Below are 16,213 nucleotides of genomic sequence, written 5' to 3' on the forward strand. Positions count from 1 at the left end.
TTCACATTTTATATAGACAAAGACAAAAACACAAAGACACAAAAACACGCAAACAGAAAAAAACAACAAACATGTATACTTTCCAAAAAAGTTATTTTCTAACCCTGGTCATTGACTTCCCCCCACCCCCTCCCTTGCATCCCTATTCCCAAATTTATATCAGCAAATTGGCATTTCCTTATCCATCTTAATATTAGTCCTTTATATAAAAATAAGCAAAATTAAATTTTTTCTAAGTTGGATCTCAGTTCCCTTCCATCGATTTCCCATTTTGTCCTAAATAACAATCTTGTTAGCTAAATCCCATGATCTTGAGTGTTGTTAAAACTAGATTCTTCCCTCCCTCCCATCCCCGGTTTGCGTCCCTTCCAAAAACATGTCCAAAATAACAGTTCTTAGCCCGGGTTCCTCACGTCCGAGGCTCTCAAGTCTCTTTCAGTCCCTCTCCGCCGGTCTAGTTGGTAATCCTTTATGCCGGTCATCGCGTCTCGAAAGAGTTCTTTCACAGTCAGTCCAAAATAAGTCAGAGTCTATGTGGAGGCCCCAGTTATATTTCTTTATTTTAAATTCCTTGATTTCATAGACTCCCAGGGCCTCCACTTTCATCTTCTGGATCTTTCGTAGATTTATAGTAGGTTCAATCCAATAGTCTCCTTGTTTATATTCCACAGGTGTCAGCTTCTGGACAATGTTTTCCCATTTCAATTCTTCTCTTTCTTGTTTTGTCTTCTCCTCTTCTTTGGTTATCATTTCCGGTTCAGCTGTGGGTTCTTTCTCAGCCAGGTCCTCATTACATTCAGCAGAACTACTTGTTTCAGAAGTCAAGGTCATCAATTGTTCACTCATAGCCGTAGTCTGCTCCTGTAAGATTCCCACCAGATAGAACATCCTTTCGATTTCTCCCAGTATCTTTCCATCCACAGCCATTGTAATTCCACAGAATTCCCCCTAGAGGGAATCTGGTTACTTAGTGTTCTTTTCTCCAACAGTCCTCCGTCTTATTATTGTTTCTTTGTTCCCAACAATTTTAGTTCAATTGTAACTCCTTTTAATCCAGAGGGGTCTTAAATAACGATTTTTCTACTATTAACAGTCCGTTTGACAGCTTTGACAGCTGTCAAACTCTGCACTTCTTATACAAGCTCCAAAGCAGGACACTCCCGGGCCCGGGAGGGAGGGTTGTTTACGACAGAAATATACCCCTTCCAACACTCCTCTCTCCTGCTCAAAAATTTCTTTTCCAAATCTTGGAAGTTACTGTCTTTTTAAACTCACCCTTTACAGGGTAGGCACTCCAGCTTAGTTCTTTTATCGTTGCTCTGGATCGTCTGCAAGGGGGGGGTGCGGACTTCCTTTTAACACATCCCCCGATCGTCTCAAATTCAGTGGGTAAAATTTTTAAAGTCCAAATTCAATTTACTCACGGGTTCTTCTTCTCAGCCGAATTTCAAGGAAGGAAGTCAGCGCTCTCCGGTCATGGCTCGCGGCTTCGCTCAGCAGAGGTAGCGATGGACTCTCGGTGCCACGCCGCCCCCCGTATCCCCTCCGCAGCCTTTAAAAAGGCTCTTCGCGAATCAGGGGGGGGGCGCTTAAGGCACCCACCGAGTCTTCAGTCCGCAGGCTCCGCGCCTGCGGTTTTAAGGGTCCCCGTGTCGCCGGCACGGCAAAGACCCATCCCCTGCTGAGCCGATTCCCTCCGGAGCTCGGAGGGAATCCGCCATTCCCGGATCGCGTCAACCCCGGAAGTCCTCTAATATTGGATTTCTAGAAGGTGGAATAATGGCCTTTTCGACCCCTTCTACCTCTGACTCTTTGGCTAAACGTTAACATTTTGTGTAACACAAACATTAATGCATATCACAGCTGGGGTCCCCAATGTGCTCTGCCTGAGACAAACACCTTCTTTGGCATCTACTAAGGCCTCTGTCCCTGACCATTTTATACTGTATATCTCTTTAAAGAGATTGAAGGTTTGGGGGCTTATTTGTTTGTGGTGCGTACTGCTTTATCATTATGGTTCGTCTTGCGGCGCCACCTAGGTCTTTTGCCTGTTATCTGAGTGGACTTCTGAGCTTCGCCCATGTTTCTTCTATGAAATGGGCATTGTGTGACACTCAGAACTGTTTCTTAGATTTCCAAATGTGTCCCGGGCCCAGAAAGATTGGGGGCCCTTGTATTGAACAGTATGATGGCTGCGGGATTGAAAAAAGCCCTGACACAGTGTGTAACTATATATATATATATAGCACACAACCTCACAATTCTACTGTTCACTGTGCTTGTGCCAAATAAGGAATTCCAAAGAGAAGAAATATAAGAATAAGAGATGCAGGTGGTGACGGATAAAATGACACGGATAAAATGACACGGATAAAATGAGTGGGGACAGCCAGGAATGGTGGTGGAGACTTAACATGTTTACCCATCACTAAACCAACATGTGGTCTTCTGGCAAAACTGGATACTGACCTGGAAAAGCCTAATAGAATCTGAGAATTGGGTGGTGAATAAATTGTTTCATACCTAAGGATTGTGCATCACTTATTAGGGATAAAACATATATTTTTCTGTGTATTTAACTTGATATTATTTTCTTTTTTCTTTTAGGAAAACCCTCCTCCTTTTTTTTGCAACATGTATAGCTGTGGGTGCTACACAAATACAAGAAGAAGGTGAGACATGTTCCTAATTTTATTACAGAATATTTGAATGATCTTCCTTTAAAAAAGAGAGAAAAAAATTATATGAAGGATTCTGGTAGTAATGACATGAAATTCAGTTTTTCAAAGGCCTCTAATGCCAGATAGTTACAATAGGAGCAAAAGTTTAAAGAAACCAGTTTAGAAAGGCTGACCTTTTCAAAATTACTCAGATTTTCTGTCTGTGAAATTGCTTACATATTTAGGCAGACTCCTTGCAAAAAGGAAGTTTTGTACATTGTAAAGGCTTTGATTGTGACTTCATTGCACGTGGGTGTTTTTGGGGGTGGCAAACCGAAGCCGGATTACCTTTGCACTTCTTGGGACTCTCCAAAACAAACTAGTTCACATAATAAGTACTTAGTCTGAACTTGCATTTTTAAGGCCAAAAAAGTAAACTTGCTTTTTTGGCTTATTCCCTCCACCCACAAATTTTCAGACGCAGCTGTTGGCTAAAAAGCAACTGATTGTGCTTTTGTTGGTGTTTGTGTTTATTCAGAGGACAGATGGCTGGGCACTTGTTCTGGGATGCTAACATCTGAAGTTAGCATCTGTATCTATTTTAGCAGCAGTTAAAACCTGTGCTGGGGTTGTCATCTTTGAAACAAATGAGCTGGTTTGCATGGAACACTAAGCCAAGGATGGGGAACCTGTGACCATCCAGATGTTCATGAATTCCAACTTGCATCAGCCCTAGTCAGCAAGGACAATGGGTTGGAATTATGGGACTTGTAATCTAGCAACCTCTGGAGGACCACAGGTTCCCCAAATCTATACTAAGCTAAGCTGTAATTTTGTTTGAATGTTTGAGTGTGAGACTTCTAGGAATGAGGATTGTGGCTGCTGCATTCCTCCTCTAGTCTAGCTGCAGCTACAGCTGCCCTGCCATGGTTTGTCTTATCATGTTGTCTGAACCCAGACTCGTGGTTTGTCTCATTCCAGATAAACCACAAGAAGTAATTCATGTTTATCTGGAGGAAACAAACCATAAGCCCAGATTCTGACACCGTAAAGCCAAACCATGGCTTCATTCAACAGCAGGACCCAGAGGAGGAGAAAAGTGGCGGCAATCTCCTCTCTCTCAGAGCTTACAAATTTGCAATATCCTAGTTTGACTTAGTGTTTCATCCAAACCAGCTCACTATGAGACTTCTTCTATTTTGTGGTATCTACTCAGGTTATAGTTGCATGAAGAAATATGAAGAATTTTAGAGGTGATTGAGAAAGACTACAGTTCACATGATAAAACTGTTCCTGGCCTTTACCACATTGGTCTTCTAGTACAGTGGTACCTTGGGTTAAGAACTTAATTCGTTCTGGAGGTCCGTTCTTAACCTGAAACTGTTCTTAACCTGAAGCACCACTTTAGCTAATGGGGCCTCCTGCTGCTGCCGCATCGCTGTTGCGCGATTTCTGTTCTCATCCTGAAGCAAAGTTCTTAACCCGAGGTACTATTTCTGGGTTAGCGGAGTCTGTAACCTGAAGCATCTGTAACCTGAAGCATCTGTAACCCGAGGTACCACTGTAGTTTTGTTGTATGGAGGACAAACATCCTGCTCACTGGAAAGTTTCATGTCAGGGAGACACAACAACTAATCCTGAGCTAGTTTACAGTCATCTGACACACACTGCAAGTAGAGTTTACTGACATAACCCGTGCCTCTTGTCTTCCATTTTTCCGATGTTTTCATGGGAAACACTTAAGTTCTTTGTTTTTGTCATATGACAAAGATATTATGTCATATCTTTTCATCATGCCCTTCCTCCAATGCCCCCTTCCATTTTATCCTTACAATAACCCTGTTGAGGTAGACCAACCTGAGAAATTGTGAGTGGTTCAGGCTCACCTGGTGGGCTTCATGACCTAATAGGTATTTCAACTCACTGACTCTTAAGTTACGTTCTTCTGAAGATTTTACCCATCATATCTGCTGGCAATGGCTGTAGTTCTTATTTGGCCAAGATGCAAAAGGCTGGTTTAGGAACACCAGGGATTTGGGATTATGCAATTTGTTGTTTTTCTAAAATTGAGCAATAGACTTCTTTGTGTTTCAAAAGTGACTTCCATTGTGGTGATGGTAGGGATGCCATTTAAGCAGCCTAAAGAAACAGCGAAGTAGCTTCATAGTTCTTTGTATTCATTCCTTTGTGTTCTGCTGCTCTTGAATTTATCACAGGCACCTGTGTTGTTCAAAGCATTATTCCTTACCTCAAGCCCTTTAGATGTGATGGGCTGAAAACCTGTTCTGTCATTTGGCATCTGGATTTCTTAGGTTATTTGGAATAGAAAACTTTCAAAATACAGGAAAAACTGGAGACATGTGGCACATATAGGGAGAAAAGGAATTTGATGGCTTCCCTGACTGTGCTTCCTTGACAATGCACGGGGTGTTTGAGGGAGAAGATGCAGTCCTGTTACCCTTATCCCCCTATGATTTAGGGGAATGATTAATGGGAGTCTGCAGGCAAGCATAGAAGAAAGTCTCTCCTGGACTTGAAACAAGCCATTTTCAAGATTACAAATCATAAATATATGTTGCAAGGAGATTGCCTATCCTTTGATTTCTTTCTTCTTTTTTTAATTTAGAGAGTAAATGAAATCAGATGCCGACATCTGTGTGCGGGAAGGAATAACTGATCATTAATGGGGGGCGGGAATGGCCGCTGGAATGAGGAGAAAGCAAGTGGATTACATGTGCTCCAAAAGAATGCATTCTGTTAAGTGTCTTTGAACACTGTTATATTTAGAAAGAGCTTTTGAGCAGTGCGGATGACGTGGTTATAGCTTTCCGCACATTTGCCTCAGGCTCAAAGGCCTGCCTGAAGCGGTGTGGGTCATTGCTTTGAGGTGATTGCCCTCACATCCCAAAGCTTGCTTGCACATTCATAGCTGGCCATGTGGAGGAATAATCTGCTTTCTGCATTTGGGGGATTGACGCATTGTGCTCTTAATCAGAAATATATACCTGTAGTGGGATGTATGGGGTGTTAGGGGAGGAGTAGTACCTCTGGTGAGGGGCACATCATGCTCCTTCTGGGGTAGTTTGCCCGCCTTTGGTCCCCACCCTGCACTCAGCTCCCACCTTTGTTTCAGAGAAACACCTTCCACCTTCAGAGAGGCTTATATCATAATTCTTCAGGAAACCACTGTTTGCCTCCACTGCTAATCTCACAGTGATGTGAGGTGGAGAAAAATCTGTTTCATAAGTCCATCAGTAACAATGAATAGATGCCACTTGCAAATAAATGCTAGGCTAGCTGGTCAGTTTGACAGTTTTTAGCTTTGTTGACCAAATGCAAGTAAAAATAAACAGGGCAGATCAGGCCATCAGAAATTTTTCCTGTGCAAGTTACCCTAATTTGTATATGAAAATTTTCTGGAAACGTTTTCCAGGGGGGAACCCTGTATAAATGTATTCCTGACTCTTTTGAAAATCACACTTTCAGTTTAAAAGTTAAATTTAACCATATGTAATTGTTTACATAATAATTTTAATTATTTTGTTTATTATGTATTATGTTTTTGGTTTACGTTATTATTATTATTTTTTGTAAACTGTCCTCTGACTAGTTGTGGTACAGAGTAGTATGAAAAGATCTTAGTAAGTATCTAGTCAATATCTTTATTGGATTTAAAATTGGTTTTTATGTATGTAATTGGGTTTTTATAAAATAGATAAAAGGAAAATGCAGTTGTTTAATATCATGTTGTGAAATCACTTTGAATGTCATAATAAGTGATTCAAAAATGAAATACATAATAAATAAAAATATATGAGGGGGACCTGCAACAAAATGTGGGACACTCTTTCTCATGATGCCAGCCAGCTACTAACCAGCGATGTCCCTTTTTTGTACTTATTTTTGCAAAGTTTGGTCCCCTCATCCCAACACATTTCTCATTCTGTTTAGTCTTGAATCCTGTCAGCACTTACTAGTACAATTTGCTACTTGGAAGAGGGAGAGATTGATATGTTAAACTTAGCATTTATTAGAGTTACCCACACCCCACAGAGCGGAAAATACCATATTAGACTTGGAACAAAACTTCTACTGTGCCCCAGAAAAACCCAATCTATGCTTGATTTGGCCTCTGTAAAACAAAACGAAAACAATTTTTTTTTAAAAAAAGTAACAAATAAATAAATAAATTTGCAGCTAAGCCATGATCATGCATGGAAGATTTTGGCCTTCAACTTATAACATTGATTTCTCACTGTACCATAACCAAGCCTACAATTACTGCAGATTAGACTATAGCTTAAATAAATGAATTGTTTTGCAGCTGGACATCCAAAAGAGTTGGCAGATGTGTAACCCCCCCACCCCACCCCAAATGATAGGACTTCCTGTGCCTCAGGCCATGCCGGCTGCTTGCCATTTGTAAACTTGGCACCATTGTGCACTCCCTAACATGACTAGAACCACTGCAAGGTGTGTAACTAATTTTCAAGATGTATAGCACAGTCAAACGTATGCATTCTATGCCAATTTTAAAAAACCTTTCCAGAAATGTCTTCGATATTTGTGTGCATATGTGCACATTTTTGCTGGAACCGGAGCCAAGATGTGTCTGCTCTTAACATTTGCTAGTAATATCTTTGGTAAACAGAGGGAAGGCAGGTTGGGAAATGAAACCTAATTTCTTGGTAAAGTCTGTGGAAATCCTTATGTTTCAAGGACTCTCTTGACTTAGCTTTGGCTTCGACTTGCTTTCATGCTGACAGAGACTTGACCGTTCATCAGCACTTTAATCCTGAGGTAACATCCTGCTGTTCTCAGAACTCAAAGAGGAATTGATCATGTAAATACCCTTCCTGCTTTGATACTATGAGATGGCCTAGCAGCTTTTAGGATTAGGCACCAGGTGTATGAGGATGTGATGCCATTTTGGGGACTTAAACACAGAGTTGCTACTCTGCTAACATTAGTCCAAGCAACATTTAATATGTCAGGTCCAATCTAGTTGTGAGAATGGCAGATCCATGTGTCAGAAGCAGGTGGCCATTTCTTTCCTATGAACTAGGTTGGAGATAGAAGATGTCAAGCACAAGATCAGTGAGCAAGAGGTGAGGGAGCTGGATTAGTGTTGGAAGCAACCCCCCCTCCCGGGCCATCTAGTTCAACCCCCTCCAATGCAGGAATCTCAACTAAAGCATGACAGATGGCCATTCAACCTCTGCCTAAAAACCTCCAGTGGAGAGTCCCCAACCTCCCAAGGGCATGTTCTGCTGTCCAGCAGCTCTTATCTGTCAGAAAGTTCTTCCTGATGTTTAGTCAGAATCTCTTTTCTCCAAAGCAGAAGCAATCAAGTTTGCTGCACCTTCCATGTGACAGCTCTTCAGATATTTGAAGACGGCTATCGTATCACCTCTTAGTTTCCTCTTTGCCAGGCTGTACACCCCAAGATCCTTCAACCATTCTTCCTAAGTCTTGGTTTCCAGACCCTTGATCATCTTGGTTGTCCTCCTCTGCACACATTCCCCAACCTATGCTTTCTCCTCCCCAAAAATAATTTCTCCCCAGCCATTTTTTCTTCTGTGTCCAGAAGGACCTGCTGGTAGAAAAACAACTGGGGGAAGAAAAGTGTAGATAGGAATGAGTTCAGCAGGTTTTTCTCTCATAACCATAGAACTCATGGGAATCTAAGGAAGCGCAAGGTTGGAAGATTCAGGACAGTCAAAAGCAGGGGTCAGCAAACTTTTTCAGCAGGGGGCCAGTCCACTGTCCCTCAGACCTTGTGGGGGGCCGGACTATATTTTGGAGGGGGGGGGGAATGAACAAATTCCTATGCCCCACAAATAACCCAGAGATGCATTTTAAATAAAAGAACACATTCTACTCATGTAAAAACACCAGGCAGGCCCCACAAATAACCCAGAGATGCATTTAAAATAAAAGGACACATTGTACTCATGTAAAAACACACTGATTCCTGGACCATCTGCGGGCCAGATTTAGAAGGCAACTGGGCCGGATCCAGCCCCCGGGCCTTAGTTTGTCTACCCATGGTCAAAAGGAAGTACTTATTCACACAGTGCTTAGTTGTAGTAAGAATTGGGCTCCTGCTGGGGGCAATTATGACCACCAACTTAGATGGGTTTAAAAGAGGATAAGACAAATTCTCGGAGGACAAGGTTATCAATAGTTACCCAGACGCAATGGCTGTACTCTGCCTTCACACTCGGAGACGGTATGCTTCTTAATAGTAGTTGCTGGAAACCACAGGAGGGGGGAGTGCAGTTGTGCTGACCTCCTGCTTGTGAGCTCTCCATGGGCATCTGGTTGGCTGCTCTGAGCCCAAGATGCTGGACTAGGTGGGCTACCAGCCTGATCCAGCAAAGCCAGGCATCCCCAAACTCGGCTCTCCAGCTGTTTTTGGACTACAATTCCCATCATCCCTGACCACTGGTCCTGTTAGCTAGGGATGATGGGAGTTGTTGTCCTATAACAGCTGGAGGGCCGAATTTGGGGATGCCTGGTCAAAGCTATTCTTACGTTTGTTTGTTTTTTTCTCTAGGGTTTAGAATCCAAAATTGCCCCTCAGTTTAATATTCACCAAATGCAAGCCTTTCTAGTTATGAAGTCAGGTGAAAAATGTTGTCGAAAGACCAGCAGAATTCTGACATTTTGAGGGTGGGTTGCCCCGTTTAAAACAAAATTGACTTAGATGAAATTTTAATGTATGAAACTAGTTGGGAAGTAGAATTGTTAGCCTTGTGTAAGGGTCAAGGTTATGGTCAACCATGTGGAAATAACATATTGTGGTGGCATCCACAGAACCATGAGTGATGCCTTCGTTATATGTATGAAATATTGTTATGAAATACTGTTAGGCATACATTATTCATATGAATTCATACCACACCTTCTGCCATTCTCCTATCCTGTGTTTGAGCTGGAAAACCCTCTCTTTGCTACTGACTTGGAACAAATGGTAATTCTGTTTGCTCCAATTCAGCTTTAAAGAGTGGGTTTTTGTGGCACTTCAGGTGTGGACCATGCCTGGAAAGTGTGGAGGAAAAGAAGGTGTGGATAAGCACAGAGTTAATATAAAGCATTTGAATAAAATTAAGAATGAAGTTGTCTCACCCCTTCCTTTCTCTTTCCTCCCCTAGGCATAGATATTCTTCATCATTTAGGCCTAAGTGGGCAAGCTCTTCATCAACCATCAACAGGGACTGCACAGCCTTTGTCACGTACTTCATTACCTCAGGGGGTTCACCTAAGTGCCTCAGGAGTTGTTTTGTCCACAAATGCAGCCATTGAGGTGCCTGTCTCTCAAGTGATAGCATCACACATAGGCTCCCAGTTCACCCTTTTGGTTAGCTTACGTTCTTACGCAGTAAACAATGCCTTTCTTTTCAGTGTTAGAAATAAAAATAGACTGCAGTTTGGTGTCCAGTTGCTCCCAAGGAAGATAATGGTGCATACTGGAGGGAAGCAGTCTGTATATTTTGATTACACTGTTCATGATGAGCAGTGGCACACATTTGCTATTGACGTTACGGAAAAAGCCGTGTCCCTGTATACTCAATGTGGAAGAAAGCACTTCAGCAGGGAGACTATTTCTAAAGTACAGCCGTTCGATTCGCAGAGTTTGTTTACTTTAGGAAGGATGAACTCCCATTCAGTCAACTTTGAAGGAATAATTTGTCAGCTGGACATTATCCCCTCTGCACAAGCCTTGGCAAACTATTGTAAATATGTGAAACAACAGTGTCGTCAAGCTGACACATACCGGTCTCAAACGATTCCTCCAGACACGTCCCTTGGGGTGCCGCCAAGCAAACAGTTGGATGAAGAAACCCAACCAGTTTCCATGCCATTGAGTACAAGGAAAGGAGAATCAAACCTTCGTAGCAGCAACGGTGTATCAGTCCACATGCCACCAGAACCCCTAGAGACATCCTCTCCCCTGACACCTCGTTTATTAGAAAATGGTACTGCATTGGAAATTATACCGGAACCAGATGACCAGGGAATTGTGAAAGCATCGAAAATTCCTCAGCAAGATGCCAGCAAAAAGAAAGATGGCTTCCAGGCTCTCACAAAATTGCCTCCAAACCTTACAGATAATGCCATGGGTGATAAAAGCAGGAAAACCTACCCCGATCTGCTGTTTTCCATAAAGCAGACTAAAACCAAAACTGGCACATCAAAGCAGTATCCATATGAACCCGTTGAGCTGCAGCAAGTTTTAAACACAACATTATATGGAGCCTCTGATTCCACACCTTTCGATAACCAGCTTGGTTCAAGGGACGAAGGGACATTTCCGATTGATGACATTTACAACGCAGAAACCAGTTATGAACTTGATATTGACGGTTACGATTACGACTATGAAGAATTGGAAAGGATGTTTGAACTCGAGAATCTGAGAGGGCCTAAAGGAGACCCCGGGCCGCCGGTAAGTTGTCTTGTTTATGTTCCTTAATAAAATGCAGCAGGAGTTCGCAGGTTATACACCATAGTGACTCAACACATTGACGCATAGCGACTCAACAAATTGACTCAGGAATTTCCTGTGGTTTCAGTTTGATACTTTAAGCTGGAGGTATAAGAAATAACCTGGAACTTGTGGTCTCTGATAAAAGTAGGGTTTGTTGCTGTGGATGCAGAAAAAAACATGTTGAGGCAGAGAACTAAACCGAAGGTTAGAGGAAGAGGCTAGAACCTTTTCTCATTTATGACATTCTACTGTTTGAATGCTAGAAGCCTTACGGTCAATGCCAAATAAGACACTTACTTGGCACTGGGAATCTGCCAACTTAATCTTGATAATGTTGTTTATAACATGGTTTAATACGTGGAGGGTACCTGCTGTAAGGGCTGGTTCATTACATTCTTAATGAAGTAACACCTATAATGAGGTTACTCCACTCTTCTTTGAGTACCGTATTTTTCGCCCCATAAGACGCACTTTTCCCCCTCCAAAAATGAAGGGGAAATGTGCCTGCGTCCTATAGGGCGAATGCAGGCTTTCGCTGAAGCCTGGAGAGTGAGGGGGGTCGGTGCGCGCCGACCCCTCTCGCTCTCCAGGCTTCAGGAAGCTCTGCGCAACCCTCGGGAGACCGGCTCCGAGGGTTGCGCAGAGCTACCTGCAGTCCCGGGATCAGCGCAGTTTTGCGCCACCATCCGGAGCCTGGGGGCGAAGCTCCGCCCCGCTCCCGGTGGCCGCGCAGGGCTGCCTGCAGTCCTGGGACCAGCGCAGCTCTGCGCTGCCATCCGGAGCGGGGCACTAAGTCCCGCCCCGCTCCGGATGGCGGCGCAGAGCTGCCTGCCATCCCGGGATCAGCACAGCTCTGCCCATCGCCAGCCCCACAAGCTCGGGGGACAGCGGGGAGGCAGAGCGTGCCTTCCCACTGTTCCCCGACCTGGTTCTTCCAGCCCCGCACCGGGGGGGGGGGAATAAAAATTTGTTTCTTTATTTCCCCCCCCCCCAAAAAAAACTAGGTGCGTCCTATGGGCCGGAGCCTCCTATGGGGCGCAAAATACGCTAGTCTTTTCTTCTTCCAACTGATGAAGTTGCTTCATCCTAATGAATTTGTCCCATGCAAGGAGGTGCAAGGAGCTATCACTACATGGAACAAGGGAGGAAAATAAGCAGGGAACCCTTTTTTGTTATTTTCTGTGGAAGATGAAAGTGCTGCTGTAAAGGTGAGTTTATAGTGGCAGCAGAATGTGCTTGCCCAAAGTTAGACGCAAGGTAAGAGCCAAAACAGGGCACAGAGACATGGTTGTCTAATTTGCCTGTAGTTGGTGTTGGGAATGAAAATAATTTTAGGCATAGGGACAATTCAGTACACATGATCCCTCTTTATTGGATCATTTCTGAGATAGATATATAACTTCCAGGCGTCTGCTAGATCATGTATAGGGAGTCTTTGCCCCCCCCCCCCCATGTTGAACTACAGATCTCAACATCCCTATCACATTGGCAATGCTGGGGCTGGGAGTTGTAGTTTGGTGGAGACCAAGATACCCCACACATATTCTGGGTTTCTGATTCTCTAGTTTTGTGTTCAGGTACTTTGTGCGGCTTTTGAGCCACTTGTCAGAAGTCTGCATTGTTTGATATCAGAACAGTTGCTAAATATATTTAGTTCCGTGGCCTACTGGCCTACAATAAATTGCTTCCCATTCTACAATTGCCAATAAATGAGTCCTTCTGTTTTTACTCCTTTTTGCTGATTCATTTCTAGGCTGCTAACAGTGTATCAACCTTTGACAAACTGGACTCTATTTCGTGAAAGCTTATGCCAAAATACATTTGTTAGGCTTTAAGTGTTACACAATACACTTTTTGTTGTTGCCAACAATGTAGTCCATCTCTGTTTTACGAAGATACAACTCTGTCACTCCTAAGTCACTGAGTGCTCCTTCCTGTGCACCAGTTTCCTATTAATACCTGTGTCAGAAGAGCACACCTTATAATGTGCAGTGCAAGATGATGTGTGCGTTTATGTACTGGGAAAAGTACAGAAAATGGATATCCCCAATGGTTTTCCCAATGTGTTTTTATGCATGCAGACTGAATAAATTTAAGGGACAGAAGCTGCTTTTCAGTTAAGTCTTTTTAGTATCATATCACTTTACAACCACAGGATGAAATCTCTAATTTGATCCACAGGCAACCAGAAAAGTGACTATTTAAAAGTCAATGTTAAATGAACACAGCTATTTAAATAATCATTTTCAGAATGCTTTTGTGATATATTCTACATGTTTTTGTGTTATTTGAATTTCTCGACAGAATCATTTTAAGGTGTAGCAATGTATCTCTAAATATGAGAGAGAGAGATGTGAAGAATGTTTGTTTCAGCTCTAGGGCTTTAGTTTATTCAGGAACACTGAAAACAGAAACGTTTTAAGGCAGCTTGCAACTATAGCTTTTGTTTTGTATGTAATGTGTATTTGCTAGAAATCCAGACGACGGAATTCTGCATAGCAGTGTTACTTCTTGCAGCCATGTGCAGAAAGCATGATCAGAGATGTTCGAAAAATTAAAAGCAAACAAACTAATGGAGAAACCAGATGTTTCGCTGAGATTTATAGTGTACATAGCAATAGTACGTGATTGCTGATGGCAAAAAAACGAATATCAGCTTCCTTTCTGTTCCGCCATTGAGTTAAAGTAGCATAGCTAATTCAGTTCACCTTCCTCCTACTCTGTCAACATCTTTACCAAATGTTTGCAACACTAGTCTTTGCCTAAAATCTGTTGCCTGGGCATCCACTGAGGAAGATTCAAGCTGGCTTTGTAGAGAGGCCTGTTACTGGTATATGCATTCTAGCAGAGACCACCAAGGCTGCCCTAGTACCTGAAGCTAGTTGTGCAGACATGTAGCTATGCCAGGAGCAGCAATTGGAGGGCAGGGGGAGTGGGAGAAGGAAGCAGTTTGCCTTATATTGTTATAGGCTCTTGTCCTCTGCTCTAAACCAAATCACACACGTACTGTACTAGAATGGAAGGGATGGAGCTGGAGAGTGGAAGCCTGCTCTGTGCTTCTGCAGGGTAGATTCCTGCAGGATCAAGCAGGTGTTTCAACTAAGAGGAAGCTGCCCTAGAGCAAGTCAAGCCATTTGGTCCATCTAACCCACTACTGATGGACTTGTTTTGCTGCTGAAACCCTGAACCACCAGGGACCTTGCAGACACCCCTCCCTGGCAATTCATAAGACCTTCTGAGAAGACCCTCTGGTCATTTGATGACCACTGGATTGTCACTTGGTGACAGCACAAAAACGCATCTTCTTGGTAGTAGCATCTCCCTTATGGAGTGCCCTCCCTTGGGTAGCTCCAGCTACCTAATCCTTTTTGTTGAAGATGTCAGGGATTTGAACATGGGACCTTATGCAGGCACCGCTGTACTGTTGAGTTGCCACTTGCTCCCCATTCCCAGTTGGGGCCCTTAATCTCTGCTTCATCTTGCAGAGAGCTGCTGCTGCTGCTGCTCAGGGATAGATCTCCACAAGAGTAAGAAGTGACCAAGAGTCCTGGGCAGAAAATGACAATATCCCTCTTAAAGAAGGGACACAAAGACTGATAATGCAGATGTATATGCAGATGTTCTTAGGCAGCTCCTTGTCATAGCTCCTTGTTTTGCAAGAGTGGGATTTGCGTCGGGATGAGAGAAGAATGTGATCTTCATTCTGTGGTTCTGTACTAACTTTCACAATTCAGAAATTTGGTTTTTCTTGTCCCTCTTATCTTTAAAAGGGGGGGTAGATGTTCACAGATTTAAAAGCTGCAAATGGACCTTTTAAGCAGAGGTTGAATAGCCACCTGCCATGTATAATCTAGTTGAGTTTCCTGCATTGCAGGGGGTTGGACTATAGATGACACTCAAGGTCCATTCCAACTCAGTTCTGTGATTCTATGATTGAACATTTCACAATCTTAATCTCCATATGGTGGCCTCCAGATATTTTGGGCTACAACTGTCATCTGTCCCAGCCAGCATGGCCAATAGTTAGGGATGGTGAGAATCACTGCAGTGGTTATTTCCAGCAATGCCTTTTCCTCTTTCAAAGAACACACAGTAAAAATAATCTCATGCAATTCAATGTGTCTAAATGTTGTCAAAATAGGATGTGTTGAGTTACACTTGTCACCAGAGTTCATTCATTTGTTTGATGTTAGCTTTAACCTATTTGTTTGTTTGTTTACCTCTAGGGACCCCAAGGTTCTCCAGGATTACCTGGTCCAGCAGGGAAAAGAGGTCCGAGGGTAAGTAAAGGCTGATCTGTTGTTCCTAACACATGATCGTTAATGATCAAATGGGACGCTATAGCTCTGACTCTTCTCATACGCTCATAACAGATTAAGTGCAGAAAGCTTTGTTGTTAATTATCATGATATGGCATGTGTTGAAATAAGAAATAGACAAAGCAGTACTTTTTGCTTTGCACTTCCACTGAACGTTGGTTTGCTGCTACACTAATCCTTATGTTTTTCAGTCTTCTCATCGTCTGTGACTCTGCAACCTAAAGGTCATGTTCATTTGGTTGTTGGAATGAAGGGGAGTGGGCTTCCTAGATCACTGCATTCCAGAGCTAGAGAGTAAAAAACAATGAAGGAGGAATTATCCACAGCTGGAGAGAGGAAAAGCTGCCTTAGGAATATATAGTGTACCTTATTAGCAGGATAATGCAGTCATACTTTGAACGACTGCAAGGAAATTCTACACCTTCTAAATACCCCTTGAAATACCCAGGATTGCACCCTTTCGAAAGAAAAGCCTAAATTCTGTTTCAGTGCAGCTCGTTTTGCAATTATAGAAATTAAGCAAAGTTGCATTAAAGCACATAATGTGGCTTATCTGACTTAATGCAATATTTGGTAGATTTTGTCTCTGAGAGCTTTGAATATTTGGGCAACTCTTGGGGCAGTGGTCAAATTATTAGAGGAAGTAGGCTCTTAATGAAATACACTTTCCATGGACATCTGGTTTGCTACTGTAAGAAAAGGATACTGGATTGGAAGCACCCTCTTATAAACTTATGCTC

At 42.8% G+C, this 16,213-nt stretch overlaps 1 protein-coding gene across 1 annotated transcript in view; it reads left to right on the plus strand.

Moving 5' to 3' along the window:
- COL24A1 (collagen type XXIV alpha 1 chain) overlaps positions 1–16,213 on the plus strand; it is a 168,601-nt gene that overhangs the window by 15,033 nt on the left and 137,355 nt on the right. The window contains exons 2-4 of the mRNA XM_082227706.1: positions 2,608–2,672; positions 9,818–11,112; positions 15,381–15,434. Coding sequence (XP_082083832.1) covers positions 2,608–2,672; positions 9,818–11,112; positions 15,381–15,434 — 1,414 coding nt within the window. The remainder of the gene's footprint in view (positions 1–2,607; positions 2,673–9,817; positions 11,113–15,380; positions 15,435–16,213) is intronic.

The sequence above is a fragment of the Podarcis vaucheri genome (genome assembly GCF_965113315.1).
Source record: "Podarcis vaucheri genome assembly, chromosome: 6".
In the NCBI taxonomy this organism is placed as follows: Eukaryota; Metazoa; Chordata; class Lepidosauria; order Squamata; family Lacertidae; genus Podarcis; species Podarcis vaucheri.